Source organism: Cotesia typhae, unplaced genomic scaffold (genome assembly GCF_013202065.1).
Source record: "Cotesia typhae breed Kobodo isofemale line unplaced genomic scaffold, CoteBio_Ctyphae contig_48, whole genome shotgun sequence".
In the NCBI taxonomy this organism is placed as follows: Eukaryota; Metazoa; Arthropoda; class Insecta; order Hymenoptera; family Braconidae; genus Cotesia; species Cotesia typhae.
In genome coordinates this window covers 12,127,501-12,142,747 of record NW_027423756.1, presented here as the reverse complement: position 1 = coordinate 12,142,747, position 15,247 = coordinate 12,127,501, and the positions used below count along the sequence as shown (strand labels likewise).

At 23.7% G+C, this 15,247-nt stretch overlaps 1 protein-coding gene across 3 annotated transcripts in view; it reads left to right on the top strand.

Annotated features, from left to right (window-relative positions):
• LOC141529618 (TOX high mobility group box family member 4) overlaps positions 1 to 13,819 on the top strand; it is a 196,677-nt gene extending 182,858 nt beyond the window's left edge. For 2 of the 3 annotated variants that reach the window (XM_074246250.1, XM_074246252.1), the window contains 4 exons: positions 7,021 to 7,428; positions 7,717 to 7,803; positions 10,375 to 10,619; positions 10,703 to 13,819. In XM_074246250.1, coding sequence (XP_074102351.1) covers positions 7,021 to 7,428; positions 7,717 to 7,803; positions 10,375 to 10,619; positions 10,703 to 10,769 — 807 coding nt within the window. In that variant the 3' untranslated portion in view covers positions 10,770 to 13,819. The remainder of the gene's footprint in view (positions 1 to 7,020; positions 7,429 to 7,716; positions 7,804 to 10,374; positions 10,620 to 10,702) is intronic. The other variant, XM_074246251.1, reaches the window with a different exon arrangement.
• Positions 13,820 to 15,247: the final 1,428 nt, after the last annotated feature.

Sequence of the window (15,247 nt, the reverse complement as noted above, 5' to 3'; positions counted from 1 at the left end):
CGTTGAAAAAAATTAAAATTAAAATCATTGACCCCACTTTTAAATATTTACCTTTTTTAGAAAAATATAGAAATTTTAATTAATTAAATTTAAATAAAAAAAAATAGTTCAGGATTTAAATTTAAAGCTATATTTTATAATGAAAAATTTGATACAAGCAGGAAGTAAAAAATAAAATTTTTTATCAAATTAGCAATGAGTTTCTGTAAATAAATCACTATTTGTACAGAGGTATATTTCTGTAGCTAAATATAAATCGTAATCCGAGTTGGCGGTCTTACTCGAGATAAACCTTTAATTGAATTAACAGTACGAGAACTGCAACTGAAGAACATATGTACTCAGAGTAAACTCAAAATGTACGAGTAAAATAATTTAATATATAGAGTATAATAATAATAATAATAATTTAAAAACCGGGACAAAAATGAAAATTAATTAAAATACAATTATTATTATATTATTTGTTCCATATTAAAATAAATTTGCTGATTAAATTTTAATTAATCGTTTAATTATTAAATTTAATTAATGTGTATTAAGTTTGAGTGAAGTACTGTAGGTAGGTCGGAATTTTTTAATTATAATTTAATATTAAACATAGAATATTGTGATGGAAAAAATTTTGTTTGATGAGTTTTTTAATATTATTAACTTTAAAATGTATATTTTAATATTTTACGTCAATGCTGAATAAATATATATAGCGACATGACCCATATTGAATATTCAATAATAAAAAAAAAAAGAGGGAAGAAAAAAAAGAAGAAAAGGGAATGTAATTAAAATTCCTTTTAACTTTTCAAGCGTCAATTTTACTGGAATCCAATTAAAATCGAATGCCGAGCAAAATTAATCATTCTATATTATTTTTTATATTGTCTACTTAATTAGAAAAGTATTAAATTGCTTTTACACTCGATAGAATATTACTTATTCATTTATTTCTCATTCAATATTAAAAATTAAATATTAAATATTGTATTGAAGATTTCTTATAATAATTAATAATTTATTAATTGATTGCACAATAACGCGAAATTTTTTTTTATTATTAGTTACAAGTTACAGAGGATGCAATTGATTAAAAGATTAAAGTAATTACCTTAGATTATATGGTTTCCATACGCAAAATTAATAATATTATACGAGGTGATAAATTCGGAGTATCTAATTATCGATATCATCCTGCATCATTATTTACACTTTAGTAATACGTATAGTATCGCGTATCATCCATACGAACTAACGTTTGTTGTAGTTTATAGGAGTAGTTGTAATGATGATAGTAATGGTTGGCAGCAAAGTTAACTATAACTGTAGTTACATTATATTACACAAGTATCATCTACTTTATTGTATTGAGTTTAATGCAAGTGCTAATATAACTATAATATCATAATCCTAACAATAAAGCCACTGTGCTATGTGTGTTCCATCAGTTTCGCTTGGTTAAATCTCACTCATTGACAGTCATTTCCATAATCTTCATCTCTCTTACTCATTTAAACTCCCTATTATACATTATACATTATACATTATACACTCTACATTGTACTGTTTAATTAAATTGTTAATTATTCTACTATATTATCGTTAATTCCTTCTTGTTAAATTTTATTAGCCTTATATTAAATTTAATCGCTATTTAAATATTTTTCATTATAATTAATTGTTATTTCATGGATATTTACACTTATTTATATCATTCAAAATTTATTAAATTATTGCGTTTGAATTTTTAGTTTTTTTTAAACAATTAATTGTCAAAATTGTGTAAATTTTTTTTTGAGTGAAATTTAGTGTCATTGCAAAGATCTTGACTTGAATTTGTGCCTTTTCAAGGTTTTATATCATTCTCACGGATGATATTTAGGCTGCATTAAAAAATGCTCTATCTCTAGATATATAATTAAGAAGTGACCTTGTTCCTTGAGAACTATTGACATTTTCAAACATTCAAGCTCATCCCGATGTGAAACTCATCGAGACCTTTCATTTGAGTACCCACATCAATTTTTCATATATTTATATATATTATATATATGTATATATGAAAAATATATCAAAATACATGTGGGTACTCAAATTTAATCATTTATTGTGTTGAATTTACACAAAAAAGTGTTAAATATTTAACGTAAACATTTTTTGACGCAAAATTTTTTACTGTGTAGAAATTTTTAAATGTATAGAAAAATTTGTAATCATAATTTCCCATTTGAAATACAGTCATATCACAATATTTATCTAGATTCTAAAACATTATATAACTTGTTATACATTAATAAATATGCAAATATGAGGATATGAATATTTAAAGTGCATATATTTAAATATACATATTCTAAAATAGTTTCAAGTAAAACTTAATTTTTACAAAGTTAGTCTTGATTGTTGCAAAAACAAACTAGTTTTAATTGTGGAATTCTTTTTTTTTTTTATTTTTAATTATAGCTGAAAAAATGACTCATTTTTTTTTTCAAGTTTTGTTTGCGTTTAAAGTACACGACTTTTTTCCGTAACGAAGTTAATTGAAAAAAAAAAAAAAAAAAAAAAAAAAAAAAAAAAATCTACTTTTTGCTGTTTTTAAAAATATTTCTGAAAAATCAATTTTTATTTTGGTAATTATTCACAAGTCGGGTCAATTTTATTTTTGGCCATAAAAAATAGTTAACACTTTTCATAAAAAATATTTTAAACCTTTTTCTAGAAACAAAACAACCGATCTAATAATAAAAATAATAACAAACACGCAAGCCAGTACCCCAGTGGATTCAACCATTTATCACATATCGATTATCAGATAAATTGCTCAACTATTCCTCTTTCGTGTTAATATAACCAACGATTAATTCACTGATTGAATCGGGAGATTAATTTATAACAAAAGTAATAAATATCACGGTAATTAAATAGCATATTAAGCAACAATAACTTTTATACAGTTGTTTTTTTTTTTTTTTTTTTTTTTTTTCATTGCTTTGTCTTCTCTGTTCTTTCGTAATGAAATCATTATTCTAGATTTATCGTATTAGTTTATTTTATTCAACGTACAAAACACTCAGCGAACTCGTGTATCATGATTAACAATAATAAATTATCATGTCAACTTTTCATGTTGGCTCATTAATCTTAAGTTTATATTTAGGTGTGGTTTTTATGGTTTATACTTATGCCCATAATTACAATAATAATCACTGGGCTTAACAAAATTATTATACCATTCAGTCATTTTATTTTATGAGTTATTAATTCTTCAGTTGTTGGGTACTAAACTTTTAGCGATCTATCAAGATCATATTAGTCATAATCTGTCAATTACATTTCACTTTTTAATCAGTTATTTTTTTTTTTGTAATAATCGGAGGTAGTAATAAACGTTTAAGAACTACGAAAAATCGATTTACTTCCCACGGTATTGAATTATTATAACATTACAAATGTTAGATACAAATTACAGCAATTATTAGTGGCTATGTCGATAATATTGATAACATTTATTTATTATTCCCTGAGGGAAATATTGCATATATATTTTAGAACTCAATAAATCTTGATAATACAGTATAGCATTTATTATTATCTTTATTATTAAGATAATAAGAAAAATTTTGTGTCCAGGATAGTCTATATCTGTATCTCTAGATATATAATTAAGAAATGATCTGGTATCTTGTGAACTATTGACATTTTTGAAGATATAAGCTCATCCAGATGTTACACTCATTAAGAGCTTTCATTTGAGTACCCACATCAATTTTTCATATATTTTATATATTTATATATTTGTATATATGAAAAATATATCAAAATGCATGTGGGTACTCAAATGAAAGCTCTTGATGAGCTTAATATCGGGATGAGCTTATATTTTAAAAAACGTCAATATTTAAGAAAATACAGTGCAATTTAATAAAGCAAAGTTTTGTTAATTTATAGTTCACAATTATTATTACTATTTATTATCAAGAATATTTTTAATCTTACGTTAAAAAAATTGATTTTTATTAAAAATATTTATTATTATCATGTTGTCAAAAAATTAATTAATTAAACAGATTAAGTTCATAAAAAATAATAAATTAAATAGACTGACTACGATAAATGATAAATAATAAAAAAAAAATCTAAAATGAAAATAAACTTTTTCATAAAAAGATAAATTGTTAAAAATAGTAAACTATCGATAAACGATCTGATCTGACGATTAAAAATAAAAAAAAAAAGCGACTGCGTGTAAAAGAGAACACGTTATGTTTTATTCAAAGCATCCGTTACCACAATACAGTACAGAGTATCAATATACAGTAACAGTAACAGCACACAGTAGCGATCCATCCACTACTAAATACACCTTCTACGTTAGTTTTGTCTTTTTCTCACACTTGCTCTTATTCTCAATCACCTCTTTTAAAATTTATTTTATTTCCAATTGGCTTTTTTGCATTATTTTCCTCTTAAAGTCTCTCGCATACACGCGGAGCAAAGTGTCTCTTTATTCTTAACTGGCGAGCAAATACAATCGCATGAATAATTAAATCAGGAACGTTAATGTCGCATTAAACATCGATCTTTCTTGACTTAAACATTTAAACAGTTAAGTTCTGTCTTAGTTTCGAACAATTCTCTTTAACTCACTTATAATGGAACCGAATAATTTATCGCTTTTATCTCTTGACTCTTAAATAAGAAATAATATGTATTATTAAATTTAAATTCAACCCGTACCGAGTAATGCTAATATATAATATACTATAATGATATAATAAAATCCAATTCGCTGATTAAAATCAGGAAGTCTTTCAATATCTTATATTTTTATTATTATTATTATTATTTAATATTTTTTACGTTCACAATGTACTATTTTAGATTTTATTTCAATAAAAACCAGTGGATCTGACAACGTAATAGAAATAATTGATTTCCTCATCAGGGAAGTGATTCAGCAGAGTAACAGTCCCTTGATAAAAAAGAAAAAAAAAAAAACTCACTTACGAAAAGCGAATTAAATTAAACTTCATTTCTTGATAAAATAAATCGATGCAAGCGGGAGGGTAAGAGGGTTGAAAAGTTTTCTTATGGGCGGAGCGTAGCAAAATTCCTAATAAAACATGTCTTTCCAAAGTTTTATATAAAAAAATAAACACTAAATTTATTAGTTACAACTTCTTATCGATAAAGCTACAAAAACTTTATTTTTATTTTTAATTTTTTTTTACCTTAACATCTTTAATGTGTTTTTTTACTTTATTAACTTTTTCATTTCTTATTAAATACGCAATCAAAATAATTGAAGGGAAAATATAAGTCATTATTAATTTATCTTTAAATCGCTTTTTTCGTAAATGGATACATAAATTTTTTCGACTGTATTCGAGTAAAAAAAATATATAAAAAATTCTTTTATATTGCAGCTATTAAAAAAAAAAATAAATAAAGATGAAAAATAAATAAATTTGAAGAATATTAAAAATTAATTATTGAAATAGTATTTAATTGCTTCCAAGTACCAGAAGTATCTAGAATATTCTTTTATGATTATTATGGAGTAAAAAATAGCTTTTAATGGATTTCCACTCGGTTTGTTTCGTCAGAACAATCTCTTTACTGCATTTCCACCTTCACTTATTTTCCTTTTAACAAGTTCGAGCTTTTTACGTCTAGCCGGTCATAAATATTTATAAATATACCTATTGTCTAATATATTATCCTTTATCACTCTTAAAATAGTATTTTTGAAATAGCTGTTGGTCTATTCGGAATACATATACATAAACATACTGCATTCCCCTTCATGGTTATTACCATTTTGTTATTCTTTTATCTCTAATCATTTAACAATAGCCTTTTTGTCTCAACTCTCTCCACACCGCCTGGCTAAATTTTTTGCCCCGAAGAAGGAATAAATAACGAGGCAGTAAATATGAAAATAACCACTAAAAATATTTAAAAACGTAAAAGAAATAATAAAAAAAAAGTTTTAAAAGTAATTTAACACAACTACTTATTTGCGAAGGGATATGGGATATGGAAATAATTATCAGGCTTGAAATGGGTACCACAATTTCATATCGATTCTCATATAATATATCTACTCCACCTTTTATATATAATGTATAGATATAATACAGCTACACACCTTTAGTTATTATTATTGCGCTTGTATTAAGAATTTTATGTGCATATAGATTGGATAATACATATTATATACTTGAATAATGTAATATATATGACAGTGTATATTGAACATTGTAGAATTTTGTTGTATCAGCGTAATCTTGCTTCGTGTAATTATTCTAACGTACATTGTATGACCTTTGCAAGGTGGATTTGATTTATGAACTAAGATTATATTTTTTCCTTTTTTTAATCATAAAATTTTTTTTAAATCAATAATATTTATTATTATTATTATTATTATTATTATTATTATTATTATTATTATTATTATTATTATTATTATTATGTAATTCAATTTAAATCCGCTGAAAAAAAAAAATTAAACTTGATTTAAGAAAAAAATTCTTAAATTGATAAATTTTTCTTAATTTTAATAAATTTCACTTAATTAAAAAATTTATCTTCTTGATTTAAGAAAATTATTCTCTTTAAAATAAATTTCATGATTCAAGAAATTTTCTTTTGAACAAAATTAATTTTTTTTACCATGTAATAAATCACCAACGTCTCTAAAAAATCTCTCAGATATTTTACTATCATAAAATTAATGTAAAATAATCCAATAAAAATAAAATAATAAAATAAAATCCAACCTAGAGTAAAATATCTATTGCATCGTTAAATATATATTTTTCCATTACCACGCGTTCGATTCCAGGTCAAAGGGATAATTAAATCTCGTTCAAACGAACACCTATTCTTTTAAAAGTATTTCGAGTGTAATGACACCTTTTTTCTCACCGCGACTATTATTTTTACTTCCCTTCTGTAACAATATTTATCAAAACCGCAGCAGTGGATTTCTAAACAAATAACTTTTTATCAACACAACAGGTTTACAAAAAGAAGACTGAAGCCGCTAAAAAAGAGTACTTGAAAGCATTAGCGGCATACAGAGCGTCTGTAGTGAGTAAGAGTGCCAATGAAAACGAGCCCCAGCCCCCTCAACCCCCGCAACAGCAGCAACAACCGCCGCAACAGCAGCAACAACAGCAACAGCAACAGCAACAGCAACAACAACAAGCAGTTCAATACGGAGCTTATACCGGGTATGGAGCCAACCAAGGACAAGGAAACCAGGTTGCCTATCAAGTCTACAGCCCCCAATCTCACCAACCACCCTCGCCTCAGCAGCAGCACCAACAGCATCAGCAGCAACAGCAAATGGCCATCAAAAAATCACCCCATCATCTTTCTGGGATGCAACCTACTCACCAGCAACAACAGCAGCCTCAACAACAGGTAAATTTTTTTAATTCATTTTTTTTAATCAAAATTAACTCAATTAAAATTTTTTTCAATTTTTTCGGAATGGCTTGATGGATTAACTCTCAAATCTAATCCGATCTAAATTTTAATAAACCCTTTCGAAAATCCTGTCATAGAATTTAATCAGTTGATTAGTTTTTGAGAAGGCAAAAAATTAAAAATTTAATAAAAATTTTTTTTTTGCCAAAAAAAAATTTTATTTATTTTGTAAATGATTTTATAGAATAAAAAACTGATAAATAAAATGACAAATGGTTTCAGGGTTTAATGGGGAATCCAATGGCGTCGCACATGACGCAGCAACAACATATGCAACAGCAAGTCTCCCAGCAGCAATATATGCAGCAGGTCAGTGAACTTACCCTTGATAAAATAAGTTTTATTTATTAAAAGTATTTTAACTACGCTAGTGAAAAGTTAAATACTCACAGGTTTTAGTTTTAATTCAGTAGAGTAATGTAAGCACTAAACAAAAGTTTTTACTCCCCTTGTAACTTAACTCGATTGTAATTCATGTTTTCCTTAAAGTTCATATGAACATCAATGGTGTGTAGCACTTATGAGCTATAAGGATCGTAAATAATGGCGAAGGAATAAATAGCGCTGTATGCTGTGTGTGCTATCATTTTAGAAACGTAGAGACTTTTTAACTTGGTGGAGAACGAGCGTTAAACAGCGGGCTTATATTAACGCGAGATTGCGTCAAATTACCCGGTAATTTTAACTCCAGTACATTAGTCAAAATTACCATTAATTATCTTCCGTGTAGTAACTGCTTTTCTATAATTTGATAGTAATTTTATAAATATGTATTTTTGTAATACAAGTTTGCATGTAGATTGTAAAGGGGAGACGCGCAATAATGGAAGTATGATGGACAAAAAGTCACGGTCGATGTTGGAATGCACAGGACGCGGTTTTCTATTGGCTTTGACGAGCATTCCAAACATTTTTTTGCTTTATGTTTTATTTGTTAGATGATTTAATGAAAGATAAATGTCTAAATTATGTAAACGGTCGCTTTTTTACTTTTAGTTCATAAAAAAAAAATTTTTCCTTTTGATTTACAAAAAAAAACGCAAAAATTTTTTAGTTCTATTTTTTTTAATTATTGTTAAAAATCTTTTTAAAAAAAATTTTTTTAATTATTGTTAAAAATCAATTACGTTTAATAAAAATTTATTAAAATTACTTTAGCATATATTCAATAATTTTATGATAAATAAATTATGACAAAAAAAAAAATTAAGTAAAAATTTTTAAAAATAAAAAATGCAATTTTTTTTAAATAATTTTTTTAAACAAGTTTTTTCTGTTAAATAAAATTAAAAAATTGTCAAGTGACTCCTTTTAATGTCATAAAAAATTTTACTAGCCATTTTGTGATTAATTTTTAAATGTGGAATTTTTTTATTAAATTTTTTTCACAATAATTTTATTTTTATAAAATTATAAACAAATTTTTAATGTCAATATTTTTGAAAATTTATAAAATAATAATTTATATAAAAAAAAAATATAAATTACTCTAAAAAACTTGATTAATTTGTAAACTTTTTAATACTTACGTTAATTGCGTAAAAAAGTCCATTAAAATTAATTTTTATCAAAAACTAAAAAACTTAATTGTTAATTTTTCAACTTGTGCGATAATTGAACTTTTTCAATTTAATTTCAAGTCATAACTGCAGTGAAAATTACAATTTCTATTTTATCAACTGTCAGTACAAAAAAAAACTATTTCCGCCAACTATGGCGTTAACGTAGTCGTTGAAGCGTGGAGGAAGCGTTGAGCGTTGTTTATATATTTCTAGTCTCAATTGAAAACTAACCTATGAAATTTCAAATTACAAATTTCAAATATTTTTGTTTACTACTTTTTGTAAATAAATGACAATTATAAAATATATTTTTAATGAGATCATGTACTGACATCTAAAAAATTTTTTTTCAAAGTTTTCTTTTTATTAGTTTCTATTTTTTTTTTGCGTTTTTTGTAACTGCGTACATTTAAATACGCAAAACCGTTTTTTCAAAATTTAGGAGTTTAAATTAATTAGTTTTACGGTGACAGTTGAATTAAAATAAAAAAAAATTAGTAATTACTGATTAAATTGTTGACTTATCAGTGAATTAATTGTTTGAACTTCAGAAATCTGATTATTGAGTACCCACGTGGTAACTTACACAATCAGTCACAATTTAGTTGTGTTTATTGTAATTAATACATGAATTAATAACAGTAAATTTTAGTAGAATTAAAAAATGCACGAGGTATGTGTAAAAAAAAAAAAAAAAAAAAAAAAAAAAAAGAAAGGTTTTTTTGTAATTATTATTTAGGGTTAATTTTTTATAAAATTAGAGCAGGAAAAGTTTTGAAATTTTTATTATGACTTTTTTTGTCATTTAAATATGAATATGAATAAATATAAATATAATTTTTAAAAATTAATTATGAAAAAAAAAATTGACATGTAGAAATTTAGATAAATTAAAAAATGCAATTTTTTAAAAATCATTTTTGGAACAAATTTATTTATCAAATAAAATTTAAAAATTTTGTAAAATTTTTGTTAAATTGCATTGTACTTTTTTAAATATTGACTTTTTAAAGATTTAAGCTCATTTTGATGTTACACTCATCAATAGCTTTCATTTGAATACCCACATGTATTTTTGATATATTTTTCATATATACATATATAAAATATATGATAAAAATTAAAAATTAAAAAAAAATTTTTTTTAATTAAAATTTTGTCTTTTATTATAAATTGAAAAAAAATTCAATGATGTAATTAAAGAAGAAAATTAATTTTATTAAATAAAAATAAAAGTAATTTTTTATTAAAGAATAGTAATAATAATTTTTTTTTTAAATAATAATAATAATAATTTTTTATTAAATGTCAAAAACAGATACCTCAACAACAAGTACAACAAGTTCAAGTTCAACAGCAGCAAATAATGCACATGAGCCCACCACGCGGTGATCCTTTATCGAGTCCACCACCAGTAGCCGGTCCTCAATCATCTCACGTGCAGAGACCACCACCCTCAAACGTATGCATGCGTCATGGATGTCCCAATCCTCCGATCGTCAATAGCGAGTGGGAAGACGAGTATTGCAGTAATGAGTGCGTGGCTAGCCACTGCAGGTTTGTGTGAGCATTCAATTTTTACCGATTTTTAAATTGACCAAAAAAAACCAAAAATTAATCATTTAATTATCATTTTATTTTTACAGGGACGTGTTCACCGGATGGGTCGCATCGAACCAAAATTCCCAACCGAACTTTTCAACGGTTAAGTAAATTAATGAAGAAAAATAATAATAATAAATTATTGATATAATAATTAAGGAAGATAATTTTTGGATTATACTAGGTACCACAAGCTACAAGTTTATAATTTACTCGTATCGTAAAATAACGTTTAAGATAAATTTTAAAATGATAACCCACGAGTTTGTGGGCCTGTTGACCCGTTAAAGTAAAATAAGTTTACACAATATATATGTACATAAGTTAATTAATTAAAATTAACGAGAAGAAATGAAGAAAATGAAGAAAAAAAAAAAAAAACAAAGTAAAGTTCAATAAGACATGAATTCTGATTTGCTGGGAGACAAATCACGCATTTTTGATATGACAACGACTGTCTGTCTGGTAAATGCGGTTACAATTTATTATTATGCCAATTGAGAAGGCTAATGAGCTATTTGACTGTGAATTATTAACAAGAAGAAATTGTTGTTTATTAATTAACAAAAGTTGATTTAATTAATTAATATTGATAGATATTATTTTTTTTTAAGGCATATTATCTGAATGAATGTTTGCATTGTTATGAAAATGAAGTTAGCCGACATTTCAAAATTTTTAGAAATTAAAAAAAAAAAAATTTTCACTTAAACAACTAAAAAAAAAAAAAAAAAAAAATTTCACTTGAAAAAAATTATGAGTGGAATTTTGTAAAAATATTTTTTTAGTTGTAATTTAATTAATAAAAAAAATGAAAAATTTTCAGACGTCTGCTAATTTCAGTGTCATACATTGTTACAAAAAATTTTTTTTTAATCACTCTAAAAATTTAATTAGTACCAATCAAAATATTTTAATTTTTTTTTAACTTGATTTTACGGAAAAATTAATTTTTTATTTAAAATACTAAGAAATGTATTTTTCATGTATCTCAATACGATAAATTTCATCTTAAATAATAAAATATTTATATACATATGAACTGAATGTTGTACTACCGTAATTAAATGACTTGAAAATAAGTCACATTCCTGATTTATTTATTTCACTATATTTATGTCAGTGTATACACATAAATGTCTAAAAATGTATTAATATTAAAGTGTATTATCGATAATATTTACCTGCATATTTGACAGTTTTAATAGTCATTAATTAAAGTACAATATTAAATAAAAAATAAAAAAAAAAAAGTAAACGAGTACAGACAGATAAAGAAAATTAATTGGCAATAATTGTAATCCTGAATAATAAATTTTATTTTTACCATTATATTTATAGTAATAAAGTAAACTTCGTATACGTATGCGTATATATACTTATTAAATGTTTATAATAAAAATTATAACAATTGCATTGTCTAATTACATGAAACTTTATTTAATTAATAAATAATTATATTTAAACGGAACCTTGACAGTCACATTGCTTGCAGTATTTTATTAAAAATTAAAAAAAAAAATTTATTTGTGCCAGCATCAGGAATTTTAAATGTTACGTTTATATTTTATTAAATAATATTTTGTATTAATATTAATTAATTTGATATTATTAAAAAGCCAGCGATAAATGCGCGATGTACCTACAGTACACATTTATTATTATACTATTATTTTTTGGTTATTAATTATTATTATAATTAATTAATTATTAATTTATGCGTAAAGATTATTAAATGACTGCAGGATTGTTTTTAATTTTTTTATAATCAAAATTTAGGACAATTATCTTAATTATTATATTTTTTTTATTTTAATAACTATGAATAAATTTAATTTTGCTTTATTAAATAATAAATTCTGTTAAATTGCTCTGTAATTTTTTAACTATTGACATTTTTTGAGATATAAGCTCATTTTGATGTTACACTCATCAAGAGCTTATATTTGAGTACCCACATGCATTTTTATATATTTTTCATATATACATATATATAAATATATAAAATATATGAGAAATTGATGTGGGTACTCAAATGAAAGGTCTCGATGAGTATAACATCGGGATGAGCTTATATCTTTAAAAATATCAATAGTTCACGAGATACAAGGTCGTATCTTAATTATGTATCTTTTCCAACGATACCAAATTTAACAATAATAACCCATTTTACCCCATAAATATACTGTTCACAAAATTTTGCTTCTCTTAATAATATAGATTTGAGATAATTGTCTTAAATAAATTAATAAATAAAATTTTTTATCTAATTATTAATTATAAATCATAACTAAACGCACATTGTGTAATAAAATTATTTAACAATCGAGACTGCAGGCAGAATAAGATTAATTATAATAAAATAATAATTATAATAAATTTCTGTTTTGTTGACGTATTTAAAGTTAATTTTTTTATTTTTTAAATAAATATAAAGTGAAAAAAAAAATTAAAAAATATTATGAGAGTTTTAATTAAGTAGAAGATTTTTTCAAATCGCGCCCCAGATATTTTTTATTTGTTTTTAATTATTAATTATTAATTGTAAATACATAAATATAATCAATAGAATTATAGAACATACTGTATACATAATCAGCTCTGTATTATATTAATAATGATTTATGATAAATTACAAGAAAAAATAAATATATATTATAAATATATTAGGATATAAATTTTAAAATATTATTATTAATATTATTATTATTATTAATTGTAATAACCATATTATTTATCATTATCGGAATTTTATTATCACTTTTCTGTGAAGAAATAAATTAATTATTATCAAATAAAATAATAATAATAGTAATAATATCGTGCACACAATACAAAAATACTAAATCCCTTATTCATGTACAATACCCGAGAAAACATCATTTTACAAAATAAATATTAATGAAAATATTAATAAATAATAATAATAATAATAATAATAATAATAATAATAATAATAATAATAATAATAATAATAATAATAATAATAATAATAACATACATATAGTTAAAAATCTTGAAGTTATAAAACATATTATTGTAGTAAATAGTCACTACGCATAAAATGCTAATATATGATGGTGATTTGCAATGAATTTATGTTCATTATTAATTGTTTTCTGTACAAAAAACAAAACTTAATTAAACGATTTCAATCCCAATTTTTTAATTGTATTTAATTGTCCTTTATCAAAATTTCCTTTTAATTTTAAAAAATTAATCCAGATTATACTGGGTGATATCTGGATTATACTGGATAATATCTGGATTATACTGAGTGATATCTGGATTATACTGGGTAATATCTGGATTATACTGGGTGATATCTGGATTATACTGGGTGATATCTGGATTATACTCATTGTAATCTAGATTATACTAGCTACTATCTGAAATTTTTTTTCACTCAGTATAATCTAGGATGATATCCTGCGTCATCTTGTTCCTTCCGTGTAGAATTAAATTTTTTTTTTTTTTTTTTTATAGAGAACGAATAAATAAGCGAAATAAAAAAAAATAGTTTGCTAAAAGCTCCGAGTATAATATAATATATTATAATAGTAATAAAAGTAGTATTGGATTATATGAAACGAAATTTAATAAATTTATAAGAGCTGAATTATATTACGCAGACGGTCGTCTCGTAGTCGAGTTGTTATTAAACTTGAGAATTAATAGCAGAGTTGAGAATAAAAAAAAAAGCGAATATAAACTCTATAAAACTCTTGATTGTTTTCTGAGCTTATATATTATTAGCAAACTTTTCCGTCTCATAAAATATAAATCGTAGGGTATTAAACTAGATGAAACGAGAAAATTAACATATAAAAATTCTGTTTAAATAAGCTGTTTAACTACGTTATTATCGTACGATTCCTAGCTTTACTGGATTTAAAACTTTTAACATTACTAAAATTTTCTTTTCTACTTGTTAATAAAACATTTTTTTTTTTTTTATCTCTCCTTCATAAATAAACTCGTTTGAATTAAAAATAAATCACAAACTTTGTTAATTTTAATTATTAAAATTTTAAGTTAAGAAATTACATAAATTAATTAATAAAAGTAAATATTAAAAAAATTTTTTTACCATTAAAATTGTTTTTTTTTTTTTTTTTTTTTTTTTTTCAAAATTAAAATTCAAAAAAACAAATCTCTTACACGGAAAAAACAATATGACACTGGATATCATCTCAGATTATACTGGGTGATATCTGGATTATACTCATTGTAATCTGAAATTATACTCAGTATAATCTGGGATGATATCCAGTGTCATCTTGTTTTTTCCGTGATAATTCACAAAAAATAAATTTTTAAGAAGAAAAAAATTTAAACACAATGACTATATTTTTATTGAAAATTAATTTAAAAGGTACATTTATATACATAAAAAATGTGTAGTTCTTTTACTATTACAATTACAATAAAGCTATGTTCAATAAAACATAGACATTATATTATTTTCGTGCTTAAGTCTTAACATGGACTTGCATCAATTGATTAATTTTATTAATCAATACAATAATATAACTTATAAATATATAGTATATTTTTAAACGTGTCAATATTATTTTTTTTTATCATTA